The sequence below is a fragment of the Oryzias melastigma genome, linkage group LG5 (assembly GCF_002922805.2).
Source record: "Oryzias melastigma strain HK-1 linkage group LG5, ASM292280v2, whole genome shotgun sequence".
NCBI lineage: Eukaryota > Metazoa > Chordata > Actinopteri > Beloniformes > Adrianichthyidae > Oryzias > Oryzias melastigma.
In genome coordinates this window covers 11,725,906-11,742,884 of record NC_050516.1, presented here as the reverse complement: position 1 = coordinate 11,742,884, position 16,979 = coordinate 11,725,906, and the positions used below count along the sequence as shown (strand labels likewise).

Sequence of the window (16,979 nt, the reverse complement as noted above, 5' to 3'; positions counted from 1 at the left end):
AATATCATATTTTTAAAGAAGCAAACATCTTTTTCCATCATACAGTTACCATTACAGCTGCCTGAACCTGCAAGAGCAAACATTTCAGCCACATCAGGTCAGGAAGTAAAAAAAAAACCATGAGGCCGAGTCAGTGGAATTAAGATCTTTAAAGTGAGGCTCGCCTTCAAACATCATCTTACATTTTTATTGTTTCAGTTACAGGAAGAGCAGCTACAGGTGGAGCGGGACAGAGCAGAGGTTCCCAAACTGCTGACGGGAAGAAGGGAAAGACATAACCTGATGCTGAGACCATTCAGACATTTGCAGTTACACTCTAAAGGCCTTTTGACCGATTGCTCTGATATGAGGCTTCACTGTTGGAGGTGGGAGGGTTTGGGAACCGCTGTTCTGAGACAGAGCCCCCGACTGGGCCAGGTTTCAGCGAGTCTAACAGAGTGGGCAGCACAGAGGTCAAAAAAGAACACCACAAACAGTGAACATTTAGGTACGAAGTGAGGCTCCTTCAGACCAGGAGACAGAAAGGTCAGCTTCATTTAGCCATGATTCAGTCCAGAACGCTTCGTCACACATCCAGAGAAAAACCCAGAAACACTTTACTTTCTTTGTGTTGTTGAAAACAGGATGGAGACACAAAAACAGAAAACTCTTAATGGAGAATCCAGAGATGTTTTTCTAAATCCCACAGAATGAATTAATAAACATCAAGAACCATTTCAGTGAGAGCTTCTCCAACAGCAGCCTCAAACAGTGCTTCTTTAAAAATACCAATGGGTCTAAATCAAAAGGGGACAGCAGTTTGTTAGAAAGAGGACTCTACCTGCTCAGAAACCAGGGGGAGTCACAATGAGAAGCTGCTGAGGGCAGCTCCTGACCACACCAAACCAAAGTACTGATGGACTCCATTTCAAATGCACCTAAAATAAAATATAAGAGCCCAGACTTCTAGTGATGGCAAAGAACTGGAATACACATACTGTATTTGAATTCACTTTATTGGACATTAGCCAATGTTAAAAAATGCGCTGAATCAATTCCATCCTGAAGCAGGCCTTTCTGCAATGAGAACCAAATGCAGAACATGTCAAACACTAGAAGAACAGCGTTTTCTACAGGAAACGTGACTGCTGAAAATCTGAGCTTGGAGCTGAAGACGCTGCAGATGATAATAAAAGGCTCAGACGGCTGCAGTCGCAGGTTAGGATGTCTATACAGAGAAGCTGCTCAGAATTTGAGGATGACAAACTAACAGTGTTGCATAAATGCAGATTTGGCGTGTGCTGTGGTTTAGCCATGCAGAGCTAAGAGTGTTTTGTAAAATTGTGATATCTAATTGTAAATTTTCATATTGAATTGTAAATTACAAAATGAATTATCATTTTGCAAGCCTGATTAAACATTGAATTGCAAATTGCATGATGCATTTGCAAATTGAATTGTCAATTGAAAAATGCATAAAACTTTGAATTATGAGCTAAAAAAACTTCCATAGATGACGTCAGCTTTGTTATCCTGAAACAGACGTGCAGATCAGAAAATACAGCTCAAAGAAGTTGGACTGGAGCTCCTGATCACAAACCTAAGAATATCAGAGATAATGTCTACATAAGAGACGACTGTTGATGCCAAATGACTCGACAACACGGGAGGATTTATTTCAATTTACTCATCAAATTGGATGGATTGAGTAGAAATGTTGGTTTCAGTTCTCATTCATCCTGGTGGTGCTGAAGTTAAGTCACAGCGACTGGATTTAAAAAAAAAAGGAAAAAGTTATTAAAATCCAGCTGCTATGACTCAACTTCCAAGACAATGAGTAAAAAAAATATAAAGATTTAATAATAATCTGCATCTACAAACTTTAGAAAAGTGCTAAAAAGGACAAACCCCAAACTGCAGAAGAGTTTTTGTTTTACTGAGGAGCAAACAAGTATTTGAGAATCACACATTCTGTAAGTTGTTCCATTAAAGAAGATGAGGTCTGTACTATTAAACATAGATCCATTTCAACCGTCTCTCTTCTACATCTAGGACTGAGTTCTAGAACCAGAACTTTCATCTGAACCCTGGCTGTGGTTAAAGCAGACACCTTCAGGTATAAACAAAAATACATTTTTCTAAGCTATCTGATTAATCAGATTGATTCTGCCAAGCAGAAACCATGTGACTCAAAGACTTTGTTTGTTCAAACTTGTTTTTGATGTTTGTTCAATGCCAACATCTAAGCACAGGTGTGGAAACTCTACATTACAAATTACATTTGTGTCTTTAGATTACTTTTTCTTGAAACAACAATCTTTTATACAGGCAAAAGATTTTGTTATTGGATTCCATGTTATTTTTCTTTTAAGTTTGTAAGGCAGATACATTTATTGGATGAGAATGAATGAAAATGAACTAAAGTTTTGATGCTCACACACTCAACAACCAGCTCTTTTTTGAGGCTAGGTACTGGCTTCTATTACCAGATAATTCTTCACGGCTAAGCTTACTGACACCCATGTTTGTTAAATTCATTCTTTCAAAAGCATTTTTTTTTATTCAGATTTTTTTTTCAAACATGTAAAACAAAACATGTAGAACACTATAAAATAAAAAATACATGTTTGAAAAGGGGATAGGAAGAAGCCAACGCTTATTTAAGCTTATCCCTCCAGCTACTTTTCACATGTTAGTCCATAATATTCAACATAATAATATTTTCTCTTTTTCGACAATATACATTTACAATAAATAATTGGAAATATTTTTTATCTATCTTGTATTTTAAGAACTGTTTCTCTTTAAGTTCGAAACTAAATTGTTTGATGTTCAGACATTGTATTTATTCTCAAGACTTTTAGAGGATAAGAGGTTATAAAAGGCTGAAAAAGGTCTTAACATTACAGAGGAGTAACAACAAACTCCTTTTTGTACATTTACTGTACAAAGCCAAACGTACTTCATTTTCTTCAAAATGTTTTTTTTTTAATTTATTGTTAACGTTACAGTCGAAAAAAAAAGGAGTCTGTGGCTTTTTGCAAAGAGCACTTCCTCCAACCAAGATAAGACAGAAAAACACAGAAGCGCACAGACAGAATCCGGCTCTTCTCGGTACACGAGGCTGAGCAGATTTTTAAACACCAGAACTTCGATTGTTGAACTTCAGGCTATGGAGGACCTTTGCAATAACACAGAAACTAAAGGTAAGTTTTGGCTGAAGCAGGTGTCGTTTTATTGTTATTAGAGTGAAAAGCTGTTGCCCTTTAGTGGATTTTAAATAAAATGTGCTTAATCGAGCACCAGACTGACTTGTGTTTTAAAACAGTTATATTCTTTTAGCAGCAGGCTTCCAGTGGGAATGAGACAGCTGCCTCCTTAGCCTGCTTAACACCCAATTTAGCAACAGTCTATGCTGAGAGTGCCGCTGAGCAAACATTTAGGGATAAACCATTCATTTTTCTGGGGATTTCCCATCCAACAGAGACAAAACAGCAAAGAGCAAAACTTTTGAAAAGATTGTAAGCACTTTTATTATTTAAATTGTAAATTGTAGATTTCCATAACCAAATTTTCTATTCAACAAGTTTATTAACTGAGTGTAAAAATATTCCAAGCATATTTTAGTGTTCCTATTTGACACTTTTAAAGGACCAGTTTCACCTTTTTGTTGAATTAAAGGACCAGTTGAGGATCAATCCTGGATTTGTGTGCAGGAAAATTGGTGTTCATAATCAAAACTGATTGGATTTGGATGTCCGTCATGTGATGTTGCAGTGGAAAAATAAATAAAATGTTTGACCTCTTTCAAATAGGTGCCCTCATTTTTCAGTAGCACAAATAGCTGTGTAAAAAAAAAACACACAACATGTTGGAGGAAGGAAATGAATCAAGCATGCCTTGCTAAGTTTGGATTCCTGCAGCGAAAAGTTGCTGTACATTGCACTCTCGCATCCATCCACACCTCGATGAAACCACATCCACTGATGTGATCACGGCTGAGCGCGCATGTGACATAAATGAGCTGCAAAGGATGTAGAGGCTGCTTTTGTCTTCACTGCTCTGATTTTCCATGACTTATGCAATAGACAGAATCTTTTGTTCTATTTTACATTTTTATTTCAAGATTTTTTAATTGTTCCAAAAGTCTCATCAAAGTCAGCTTTTGTGAAGAACTTAATGTGATTGGGTTGGATTTTCATCCTGTTATGTTGCAGTTTTTTTCCATTTTAATTCGTTTATTTGTGTATTTTACAACGATTTAATGATTAAAATTATTCATTTAAACCACGTGTGTCAAAGATTCGGCCCTCCAAGTAATTACATCTGGCCCTCAAGATCATTTTATATTAATATTATCAATGGCCCAATTTTATCTTGCACTTATTTCTAACTTGTATAATTTGACAAAATATATTTTTATGGTAAATGAAATATTGAAAGTTATTTAAGGTTTAAGTTGATTTAATCTGGAATAATATTCCTGCTTTTTTTTTATTCATAATTATGTTAAAAAGAAACGTTTTAAAAGTTTTAAAAATTGTCAATCTTCTAGCTTTTTGGATTATTTTGGCATTTACTAAGATTTTTTAGGCTATTTTGGAGTTCTAATATTTCAGCTACATGCTTGCTGCTTTAGCTGTTTAGGCTTTTCTAAAGTTTTTTAGGCTGTTCTGAAGTTAGGCTAATATTTAGATGCTAACTTTGTTTGGCCAATTTAAGCTTTTTTTTAATTATTTTTAGGCTGTTTTGAAGTTTAGCTATTTTTTTCAGTTACATGCTAGCTGTTTTGGCAAACGCGAGGTTTTTTTTTTTTTTTAGCTCTTTTAGGCTAATGTGGCATTTAGCTAATATTTTAGCTGGCCACTTTTTAGCTATCAGCTTCAGTGTTTTTAGCTATCAGCTTCAGCATCTTCAGTGGCTAAATTCAGTTACAGCATTCACACTAGCACTATCACAGCTATGCTATATGTCTAGTTCATAATAGTGTTAAAAAGTTATGGTTTAAAAAAATCATTTCAGTGTGTTCAATAAATGTTTATCCTGTTCGGCCCGTGACCTAAGGTGTGTTTTGGATTTTGGCACCCTGTGCGATTGAGTTTGACACCCCTGATTTAAACTGTGCTTCTTTTTTTCAGTGTGGAACTTTGAGTGTTATCCATTTGTCGCTCGCCTGGTTTTCTGGGTTCTCTGTGCAATGCTGTTCCTCTCTGCAATTCTGAATTTCATTTGCTGCATTATGAAATTCAAGTCAGGTATTTACTTTAAAACAGTAGAAAAAAATGACCTTTTCTTGAATCTAATGATAGATTTGCTATTTTTATTGTAACAGGAAAAGTGATGTGTGTAAAAGTTAGAAAAAGGTATGTCACCTGGATTATGTATATCCAAACAAATAACTATTCACACTTTTTCATTCATCTATTTTATATTTTTAAGTGTTTTCTTCTCATTTTTTTCCAGTTTTCATTTGAATGGATCAAGATCAAGTCAGGCTTCATGCCAAATGGAGGATAATCCCATTTATGGAAACTTAAACTACATGCAAACAAGTAAGTGGTGTGTTTGTGTTTGTGTTTTACATTTGTGTGAGTCTACAGCATGTTGTTGCTTACAGGTGTAGGTGTGTACACAGAAAGTGAGGCTTGCTGCTCCTCAGTCAGCCCTTCATCGTTGGGAAATCTGCAGAGAGTGGCATCTGACCCACAGGTGGAGCCTTTATTGTTCTTATTTATAGAATTTGACATAAAAATGTAAAGGATGCATAAAAACATGAAACTGTTTCTGTTTTTACTTTTAGTCCAAAAGTCAGGACTGCTACGCCAACCTGACCCTCAAGGCTCCGCGGCAGAAGGCCAAGTGCGGCTCTCCTCAGCCGCAGTTCTCCCGGGAGGCGTCTTTAGAGGAGCCGACGGAGTCCGAGAGAGAAGACAACGAGGAGAACCCAGACGCTGTCTCCACGGTGTCTGATCTGTACGCTTCTGTGCAAACACAGCGAGCCAAAACCATCGACTGTGCAGACGGCATGGAGGAGTATGCAAACCATCTCTGAGGCGAGACCTGTAACCACACGACGGCGCTGTTGTCATGGCAGAACACTTTGAAGGCCTTCTGTGTGTAGCACATGGAAAATGTGGTTGATGTGAACCCAGCTGGGTTACAGACAGGTTTACAAACTACCTCCTATGACTTTGCTTGATAGGTATGAAAAACGAAAGACTGTAAAACATCCAAAAATATTCTAGCAGAAGCAGCAAGACCATTTATTTGATCCGTATGCTTATGCTTATACACATTCAATGTTTTTCAAGTGAGTTTGTTAAGAAAATCTGTCATTCATATATATGTAAATAGTTTGTTTTTTAGGATTAAAAAACTATGAAAACGGGAATATTTTCATTAAATATTCATAAGTATTTGTAAACATCAAAATAAAAAATATTGTTCGTATTACCCATGATATTGTGCAACTTGTTAAAGTGTTTCTTGTTTATTTAGACACACATAGCAAACAAACACAGACAAAAACATACTACTTTAACACAACAGGATAAACTCTTCAAATATTAACAGACAATATTTTCTTGTGTAATTTATTATCAAAAATGGAGGAGTAACTTTTACATGAATACAATAAAATATTTTAACTCCAAACCAGTCATAGCATTGACTGTTAAAGTAAATTAATATACAGTCTATGGTCAAAGCTGACCTCCTACAGCTGGAAACTGTTTTTTCTTCAATGCATTTTGTAAAACACATTTACAAGCATCTCTGAGATTATAAATAGACTTCTAGGCACAAGTTGAAGGCAAAACTATTTTAATATGCTTAATAGATCAGAGATAACAAAACACAACAACTCCCAATTTGTCCGCTAAAATGACTAAATATGCCAAAAACTAAAATATTTGGGCTCAGCAAATGCTATCCTCATTAGAATCAGCAAGGCAACATATTTTTTTCCAATGACCATCAAGATAAATTCACATTATCATCATAAAGTGCTGACTGAGTCGGCATTAAACTGCTGCTCTCGCTTTCCTCTAATCTTTGTTGAAGTTCTGATAAAACTTTGATATCAGTGTTTTTTTTTAGCTGTTGCTCATTCTTTGTTCTGATTTGACCCCAAATATAATGTATAACTTGAATAAATATAACATAAATGTTTCCCTACAAAATGAAAAAGTTGATAAATACATTTTCAAATCCAAATATTTTTGTTGAGCAGAAATAAAAGCAACTTCATTATCTTGTTTATGACTTTTTTTCAGGTTTTTATGGGGTTTTATAGATCACATCAGGAATTGTCTCCACTTGGCTCAGATATTCACATTGCTGTAGAAATATTTGATTTATCAATCATTTTACTGTAAAATATTATATATTAAATCTGAAAAGCAGATTTTTATTGATTTTTATATATTTGTGTATTATTCAATTATAAAAAATATTAAAGTTTATGATAAATTAAAACGTTTTAAAGTAAACTCCTCATTACACGTATATATGCTTTTGACAGCCAAAACTATTAAAATCTTAGATTTAACATATTTTTGATAAAACAGATACTTCTTGTACTTCAACTTAAACTCTGAATCACATAGAGTTCATTTTAAGGAAAACATTTAGCTCCTGAAAAAGAAAAGTTTGAAAAGGCAAGCGTTACATTAAAGACACTCCTAAAAACTACAAAAAAATGTAGAATAATTTAACAAAAAACAACATTAAAGGAAACTTCAAGTATTCAGATCAGTTTTTGTTTATTAAATTTGATGTTCTGTAAATGATGAAGAGCACATTTTTGTTCAAATATTTTGCTGGAATTGTTGATTTCCAAAATCAAACAGCATTCTTTCACTGTGATGGTTTACAGGAATGTATTTTACTTTGTGCTGCATGTTTTTCTTTTTATGTGAACAACAAGCTTATGACTAGCCAAGGTCTGAATGTCTACTGTCTCCAAATATGGAGAACTTCAAGATGCAAATCCAGAAGCCCGAGCCAATAGTGAACATTTAGTCTGATCCTGTAGCCTATTTAAAGTCAGCTTAAGATTTGACACTATTTCCACATTTTCTGGCAGGAACAACTGATCTTTTTTGTTTTGTGGAGTATAACCATGGTATTTGTATATGTGTTCGACCTCAGATCAGACTAGATGACCCGCTGGTAAGCAGATTACTAAGTGGAGAAAAAAAAAGTAACCAGCATTTCCTCAATAGTGGGGAGCGAAGAAGAAAAAGCCCACCGCCAAATCCCAGTCCGGGGGCGAACAGGGACATGCAGCGTTTGGAAAACTACCTGCCCGGTGTCACGCGGGTGCCAGAGTCCTTCTGATAGAGGTAGGGTGGGATCCACTTTATGGGATCAACTTATGGATCTACTTGGGAATGATCTACTTGTAAGCTCCACTTGTGAGATTTACTGGTAAATCTACTTGTGGGATCTACAAGTGAATCTACTCGTAGGATCCACTTGTGGGATCTTTTAGTGGATCTACATGTAAGTTCAAGTTGTGGGATCTACTAGTAAATTTACTTGTGGAATCAACTAGTAAATCTACTTTTAGGATCCAATTGTAGATCCCCTTGTGGGATCTTGTGGGATTGACTAGCAAATCTACTTGTAGGATCTACTTGTGGGATCTTTTAGTGAATCTACATGTAAGTTCAAGTTGTGGGATCTACTAGTAAATCTACTTTTAGGATACAACTAGTAAATCTACTTTTAGGATCCAATTGTAGATCCACTTGTGGGATCTTCTAACGAATTAACTTGTAAAATCAACTTGTGGGATTGACTAGTGAATCTACTTGTGGGATCCACTTGTGGGATTGACTAGTTAATCTACTTTTAGGATCCACTTGTAGATCCACTTATGGAATCATCTAGTGAATCTACCTGTAAGATCCACTTGTAGGATCTACAAGTGGATCTACTTATAAGATCCTCCAGTATTTTCTTCCTTTTAAAATCAGCCCTAAAAAGCATTCTATATCCATTTTACTGTATCTGCTGAGCTGCATCTCACTGTTTACTGCCCCGTCCAATATTGGGTCGCTCTTTACGCATATTGGATAATGGTAACAGGCTAGCGTAGCGTCTTTAGCAATTTAACTCATTGAGTCCAACACCTACACCTTAAAATAACCCACGGTAAAAACTTGCCACTAAAATAATACATTAAAATTAATGTAAAATAAGTGCATATCATTTAACTAAAAAAGGAAATTAAATCAATTTGCTGCTAAATAAAAGTTCATTTTTAATTTAAAGTAAACCAGGATACTTGAATATAATGAGTTAAAGTTGTTAAAACCAGAAGAAAATATATGTAAATAAAGAAAACATGCATAATTTAAGCAGTCTAATAGAAATGGTCCAGGTTTAATGTTTCCTGTTTCCATGTTTCAAATGTTTATTGCAGTTGGGCAAAAAGTTTGTACTGTAGTATTTTTGTCCTGACTTTGCTTGACCTGTACTGTTTCCTAGATAAAACATTTACACATAAAGATGGAGATATTTCTGCACATCAGCAAGAGTAAATAACAGTTTGACTGCAAATTTTAGCCACATTCTGGCTAATTTATTGCCCCTCAAATTACCACAAAAAAAGTGGCGTAATGTCACAGAGCAGCTTACCACTCTAGCTTGATGCATGAAAGAGAACGATGCATTGAGAGGATGAAACCAGAGCAAATCTTCTGCTGCAGGATTACAGCAACACCAAGGCCAAAAAAAAAGACAGAACTTTGCTTTTTAATTGTCACTAATTAGATCCTGTGTGACCTTTCCAGTTAATGAAAGACCCACTGATCCCTTTTAGTGGGGCAGTTTAGCCCATTTATTTAACAGAATTGTGCATTTTGTGATACAAGCACCAAATTTGGCACACTTGTACATTAACATGTTGCGAACATTTTCAGATATTGGGCCACTTGGAATTCTCTGTTTATGCCCGCCATATTGGATTTCAAAATGGCCGACATTTGAAATAAGCATTTGTGATTATCTTTGGTTCTAATGTTGCTATTGGCTTGATTCTTGTGTCTACATGTATGTTTTTGGGGACAAGGAATCCAATGGTAACAATTTTACAATCGACTTGTACCAATCAAATGAATAATCAAAATGCACAAATCAAAATCAAAGTCACAAATCTAATCCAATGCCCAATTCAATACACAATCATAATTTCAACTTAATGTTATCTTTCACAGTTTATTATATCATTGTATTTGGAAATTATCTATACTAGGAATATATTAGAATGAACACAATACTTGATGATAATGATACTTAATAATGATTTTATTAAAGCATGTTAAATGGGTGTAAAAGTCTTAGGTCTGCAAATGTCTTAAGTGCAATTCTGACGAGCTACATGGCCTAATGCCGGCTAATACCGGCTAGTTATATGTCACTACTGAAGATATGTGTACACAAAAAATGTCATGTTAACAAGTTTAGCACTGCCACTAGTACATGTATGCCGTGGACTCATCGTCATACGCAGTGCCCTTCACACACACAGAGGGCTGTGCACTGAAGGACAGCCTTGCATTTGCATCGCCTCACACACCCCTTCTGGCACTTGCAAGAAACCAGCTCAATGCACCTGTGAGTTGCCTCAGGTAGTCTAGTCCAGTATGGTCTGTACTATCCTCCAGTCATAGACCAACCCCAGTTGGTTGGTGGAGGGAGCTCTGGTGCTGGCAGCAGTATCTGACCCCACACATGTCCACCTTAATACCCTGCCCTCTTGACATGTTCCTCTAAAGCTGCCTTTGTAGGAGGGATCAGCTGCACATTGTTCTTCCTTGCGAAGAGTTTCCTCCTGGCCTTGTCAATGTCCGTGCATTTGCAGGTTCAATCATACAGCAGGATCACAAACCTCTCGATTATGCATGTTGTATTGTTTGGAATGTCTTATGGTGCAGAGGACAGAAGCAGGGCCTCAGTAAGTTCTGGCAGAACTGTCCAGACTGCACAAGCAGTCTTCTTTCCATGTCTGACAAAGCTGGACACAGTGTTACATCCAGTTAGAGCATGGAACATTGGCAATGCACAAGCCTTGTCTCGTCCCAGTCTAGCTGCTATCTCATGTGCCGCTAGGTATCGGAAACGTTGTCTTGTTCCAAAGGCCACCCATAGTTCAACTTCTGGTTGCAACTCCTGTACCACAGACACTGCCAGCACTACAACATTGATGTCTACAGTCCGGATGACTATAGAATGGTGTCCATGCTTCAATATCCGACTGTCAGCCTCTTCATGGTTGCATGGGGTGAGTGAGGTCAGATCTAGTATCAGTGGCTTGGTGAGCACTACCTCTCCATCAGTAATGACAAGTTGCTTGTCCTCTTGGTCAAACCATTCCATGAGGGCAGGGGAGAGGAACCTGAACAGCTCAGTCTTGTTGCTGTCCACCCATAGGAAGTTCTGCCAGTTTCCTGGTATGGCCGCAGTAGCCACCACACGTCTCCACACGCCTTGTCCCCGCCTTGCACGTGTACTACCTTTCAGTGAATCAGCAAGGTAAGTATCCCAGACCAGATCCAGCCATGACACTGCTTGCAGCTTCATAAATATATATGGGATGAAGATATGATGTGTATACTCTTCAAAGGTCTTTGAAGCAGCTGGCTCCAGCATCTGGACGATGGCTGCTCCATCAAGCACTATACAGGTAGTGACAGGAGTCTCTGTCTTGGCATCAGAGACTTCTTCCAAGCATATGTGATGAGATCATTCTTGGTGCCAATGAAGAGGTTTCCACCATCGGCAGCGGAGCCACCACCAGTGTGTGAATGTGTGTGTGAATGGGTGAATGGGTCTGTGACTGTGAAGCGCTTTGGGCCCTGCCAATAGCAGCATTAGAACCACACATAATCGCAAATGTATATTTCCAATGTCAGCCATTTTGAAATCCAATATGGCGGACATAAAGAGAAAATTCCAAGTGGCCCAATATCTGAAAATATTCGCAGCATGTTAATGTACATGTGTGCCAAATTTGGTGCTTGTATCACAAAATGCACAATAGGTTTGCTATGCTGCCCCACTATTTGGTTAACCTTTGTATCTTTGATAGCTGCAGGAACGCTGCAAAGGAAATCTGCTTATCTGTCATTTTAAAATAAAATATTTGGGAAAACAAAAATCAAACCGTTTTGTTGACTCAATGTAATTTTAACAAACACATTCATGGTCAGACTTTAACGAGGCTATATATAAATACAGATAAACATTTTCATTATTTAGGATTCTAGTTATTTCTAAATGCATTGTTTTGGGGTCTAATTTGCAGAAAAATAGATTATTGCAGCAATTTCAAGCAGTTTTCTTCCTAAACTTTGTGTAAATTTCCTATATTTGGGTGATTTTCAGGCCAGCATTTACCAATGTCTCAAATATTGAACTTGTTGAGATAGTTCTCTTTGTGTAAAGGGTGACCAGATACGGACAGATTAGATTATTTTACATTGGACATTATCAGCTAAAGTCCACAATTTGTAGATAAAAAAACAGCAGCAGGTCTGGACTGACTGTTTTAGAAGTCGGAAATCTGTTGAGTAATTAAAGACAGTTTTAACTTCAAATATGTGCTGAGAGGGCATGAACTCTAGTTCAGTCAAAGTCTGATAAGGATTCAATGTAAGGAAAAAATAAATCTGTACAAAACCTCCTCCTAATATTGTTTCAATGTGTAATTTTGTTAAATTTTACTATCCTTTTTTGTTTTCAAGAATGCTAGTTTGGGCTGTTTTGGCTGAACCCTCTCCTTGGCAGCTCTAACCTCAGCATCCTTTACTGTTAGTCTCTCAACGTGTCCAAACCATCTCAGTCTGCTTCCCAACATCTACCATGAACTGTTCTGATGGATTCATTCCTCATCCTGTCCCTCCTGCTCACTCCCATTGACTGTATAATCACTGGACATATCAACCCCTCTCCTCCTCTTGTGTTACAAATAGGAAGTACAGTAGTTAATCTAAAAACATGACTCGGATCAATCACCTTAGGTGAGTTTCAAATGGGTGTAGTGAATCAGGAAGCCACAATGACGGCTCTCGCCTGATGTTGTGAGGGCCGGAGGTAAAGCATTTTCTATAGAAAAAACCTTGTTTTGTCCAATGAATGAATGTATGTCAATGGTCACTCCAAAAGAGAACCTCAACATGTTCAGCTCGGCCTCCTGCCTCTAGGCCAACATCACAGCTGCTTTCGCCACAGTCTTCTACATCGTTCATTTCATTCTTGCTCAGTCTTTCGTCACATATCCATGCAGGTGTTCTGTTATTGAAGGACCAGGTCGCGAGGGCAGCAGTTTCAGCAAAGATGTCCAGACTTCCCTCTCCCCAGTCACTTCCTCCACCTCCTCTGGGGGGACCCCGAGGCCTTCCCAGGCCTGCTGAGAAACATAGTCTTTCCAACGTGTCCCGAGTCTTCCTCCCGGTGCTACATGCCAGGAACACCTCTCCAGGTAGGTGTCCAGGGGACATCCGGACCACATCAAACACCTTTATTTTGAAAATGAAGTGTAATCAACTTAATAAAAGAAACAAGACTAAATTTTCTTTTAGTTAGATTACTTGCAACAACCTCAATTGGGAATGAAACTGTGTTTGGATTGTCTAGCATTATATAATAGGATGTTGATGTGATATATGTGGCTTTTTATTAGGTCTGTTAGATTTTTGTCATGTTCTAGTTACAGATTTTCTTCTGTCTCAGTCACACCAGGTTCCATTTGTTTATGGTCCATTAAGTTTATGGTCCTCACTGTATTTAAGAATCTGATTTTCAGTTTTTCAACTTTCTCACACATTTATATCCTCCATGTTTAAAGTTTGATCACGTATGAGTTTATTTATTAAAGTTCTTAACTTCCCGTCCCTCAGCCTGGTCTCTTGTGCTTTGGGTTCTTCATCATCGTCTCTTGATGGATGAAAAGAAAACTGTGATTAAAGAGCAACAGTTTCCCTCAAAATCTGTAGTGTAAACAAATTTAGAAAACAGTTTTGAAAATTTCTATCTATCTCTAAGATTACAAACTGTACTAATTTATTAGAAACTAACTTTAATATGAAAATACAGCAAAATAAAAAATAAAAATCAGTTTTTGTCATTACAAATATACGGTTTATAAAATCTGCAGTTCATTGAAGTAAAGAGGGGATGTGTTTTTTCTAACTAACTTGTAAAGAAATGTGTAAGAAAAATGTCTGTTTATTAAAATATTTATTTAAAATAAAATCCATTGTGATAAACATGACGCAAAACTGTTTTCATGCACAATTCTTTAATACAAAAAGCAGTTGAAAGACTAAAGGAAACAACACAATTTATTTTATTAGCATAATATTCGCCACCTTTTGTCATAAATGGGTTGTAAAAATCCCTCCCCTGTGTGCGGCTTCACACCTTTGAGTCTGCCTTGTCTACATTTCCTTTTTCGTTGGAGATTGCTCCAGACTTCAGCTCCTCAATGCTGGCAAAGTCAGAGGGCACATCAAAGAAAAGCTGGTCGTCAAAACAGTCCTCATCTGACGGTGATGCCAGGAACTGCAGCTTCATTATCAGGCCGGTGAACACCCCTCCAGCTGCGGAAGCTGCAATGGTGGAGACTATAGCAGCGAGCTGGTACAGGGCTTGATCCCGAGCCGTGCGGCCCAGGCCGGGCTTCAGGCCCGGAATCAGCTTCTGCAGCTCCAGCAGTTTTGGATCTCCCTCAGGAGGAGCTCGATGGGAGAAGATCTGATACATGCTGGGTCCGTAGGTCTCCTCTGTGGCTAGGAGGATGGCGCAGATCCCTGCGATGGATGAAATGAGGCCTGTGAGCCCGTGGAGGTTGTGGATGCCGCACTGGTCTTGGATTCTCATTCTCTGGGCCAAAAAGGGGGTCATGTACTTGTAACCAAGGAAGCAGGCAGTGCAGCCCATGACGCCGAGGGCGTATGCAGCTACAGGAGAAATCATCATGTCCACAGAAGCACCAACAGTCACACCGCCTGCTAGGGTCACGTTCTGAATGTCCGCCATTGTTAGCTTCCCCCTTTTGTTGAACAAAGCAGAGAGGGAAAAGGCGGTGATGGTGGAGGAGCTCAGACCTATGAACGTGTGGAGGATCGCTCTGTGCTGATCGTCACCTTTAAAGGTGAGAGCAGAGTTGAAGGAGGGCCAGAAGATCCAGAGGAACAGAGTTCCCATCACTGACAGGATGTCCGAGTGATAGCTGGTGATCTCTTTAGGGTGTCCGTTGTTCAGTCTGGGCCGGTACAGCACAAACGAAACCCCCAAACCAAAGTAGCATGCAAACAGGTGAATGAGAATGGTGCCTCCTGCATCATTGATCCTAATGTACTTAAGTACAGCCCACTCTGTCACAGCAAAGACTAAAATCTCCAGCAAAGCCATGATCAAGAGCTGGACCGGGCTGGTTTTTCCCAGCACGGCCCCGAAGGAGATGAGCACCACGGCGCAGGCAAACTCTGCGTTCAGCAGGTTGATCACTCCCAGGTGAATCTTCCCATCATAGTAAAACTGGAAGAAACCTTGAATCAAGATTGCCCACTGGATTGCAAATGTTGCCGTGAGGAAGTTGAAGACCATCCCACTGAAGCCGTAGAAGCGGAAGAACGCCAGCAGGCAACCGAAGCCGATGAAGATCATCACCTGCACGTCAGCAAAGTAGGGGTAATCCCGGTACAGAGCGTTGTCCATGGGGTTGGTCTGATTGTTTTGCAGCTTTGCATTAGCATCGTCATCATAGGTGACGAAAACAGCATAAAGCGCTATGATTACTATTTCCAGCACTAACACAAGAGCGGGCAGGCGCATCTTCAGACTTGTGGAGGACTTCATGTTGGCTCCCCAGTCAAGAGAAACGCTCGTTTCTCTCTTTTATAGCTCTTGGACACTTTCTTTTAAATAAGATAAGCTCAGCTAAAAGCATTGGAGGAAAAAACCCTTTGAAATGTATGTAGCCTACTTTAGACATAGATGTACTTTAGTCCCTCAGAAACTTCAATATAACCTTATCTCCTCTCCTGTAAGTTCTCGTCACTGTCCCACATGGTAAATAGTTGAAATAAACATTTGCAAATTAATATGGATTTCTCATTGCTAATCCACTGTTTCTTTTCTTTAAAAGCTTACCGAAAATTGTTGCTTCTTTTGTGAAGAAATAAAGCTGCATTTTCGGAGCAAGATGCCAACTATGTCCTGAAATACTTTACATTTTCTAAAGGAAATGCTTAAAACGTTTTTCCCCGCTAACATTTGATAAAAAAGATGAATGGAATTTAATGTTGACAAAAAGAAGATTTGATAACAACATGTTCTAACATCTATTCAAGCTTTTTTTAATAATAAGTAAAATGTGGGTGAAACTATATGATCACAGATAATATAGATATTTAGAAGTTTAAAACACATTGCAAACTTTAAAATCCTATTTTTCAAATGCATTACTTTAAACAAGTAATTCTTTATTTGTGTAATCAAAAGTAACAGGTCATCAAGAACATTGCAGCATAATCATTTTGTTAAACTAGTTTTTTTTAAGACCAGGAGAGTAGTCATTTATTTGCTTTACAGATTTATAATGCAGAAATACAAAAATGCTAAGAACAAGAATTTATATAAAACACATGAATTATCATTTTATTCTGGTATCTGTACAGGATAAATTGAAAATGTAGAGTTAAGTTTGGTATTTCCAAGGACAATTAAAATTTAAGGAATATTCAGACTACAAATACAATTATTTTAGATTATTTAACCCTGCAGGACCCAAGAAACAATTTTTTTTCAGATTTTTCAAACATAATTTGACAATTTGTTTTTTTGTTTGTTCATGTTAGATAGCACCAATTATATCGACAAAATATAAATAAATAACTGAAATGAAAAAAATTAAAATAATAATTAAAAAGAAGGGGGAAAAAAAGCAGCATCAAAATTTGACCACGTAGGTTCTCCGGGGTTATGGT

General features: G+C 37.7%; 2 protein-coding genes and 1 long non-coding RNA gene across 4 annotated transcripts in view; 2 read left to right on the top strand and 1 right to left on the bottom strand.

Annotated features, from left to right (window-relative positions):
- Positions 1-735, top strand: part of LOC112145731 — a 2,933-nt gene extending 2,198 nt beyond the window's left edge. Inside the window, exon 3 of the long non-coding RNA XR_002919128.2 lies at positions 199-735. This is a non-coding gene — a long non-coding RNA (uncharacterized LOC112145731). The remainder of the gene's footprint in view (positions 1-198) is intronic.
- Positions 736-1,406: 671 nt separating this feature from the next.
- Positions 1,407-6,439, top strand: LOC112145726. 2 transcript variants are annotated; one of them, XM_024271136.2, is made up of 6 exons: positions 1,407-2,095; positions 5,118-5,234; positions 5,312-5,342; positions 5,443-5,531; positions 5,597-5,688; positions 5,780-6,439. In XM_024271136.2, exons 2-6 carry the CDS (start codon positions 5,177-5,179, stop codon positions 6,029-6,031), a joined length of 522 nt encoding a protein of 173 aa, XP_024126904.1. In that variant the 5' UTR covers positions 1,407-2,095; positions 5,118-5,176; the 3' UTR covers positions 6,032-6,439. The 2 variants fall into 2 exon arrangements, with proteins under 2 accessions (XP_024126904.1, XP_036067749.1); XM_036211856.1 differs by lacking the exon at positions 1,407-2,095 and adding an exon at positions 2,221-3,185.
- A 7,957-nt stretch (positions 6,440-14,396) lies between these two features.
- On the bottom strand, positions 14,397-16,002 carry rh50 (Rh50-like protein). Its single transcript, XM_036211854.1, has one exon. It carries the CDS (start codon positions 15,847-15,849, stop codon positions 14,404-14,406), a length of 1,446 nt encoding a protein of 481 aa, XP_036067747.1. The 5' UTR covers positions 15,850-16,002; the 3' UTR covers positions 14,397-14,403.
- Positions 16,003-16,979: the final 977 nt, after the last annotated feature.

Bases quoted from the DNA above. Each gene is read 5' to 3' on its own strand.
- LOC112145726 (XM_036211856.1), top strand. From the start codon at position 3,152: ATGGAGGACCTTTGCAATAACACAGAAACTAAAG. The intron at 5,235-5,311 runs GTATTTACTTTA...TTATTGTAACAG, and splicing joins CATTATGAAATTCAAGTCAG to GAAAAGTGATGTGTGTAAAA. The intron at 5,343-5,442 runs GTATGTCACCTG...ATTTTTTTCCAG, and splicing joins TGTGTAAAAGTTAGAAAAAG to TTTTCATTTGAATGGATCAA.
- rh50 (XM_036211854.1), bottom strand. From the start codon at position 15,849: ATGAAGTCCTCCACAAGTCTGAAGATGCGCCTGCCCGCTCTTGTGTTA.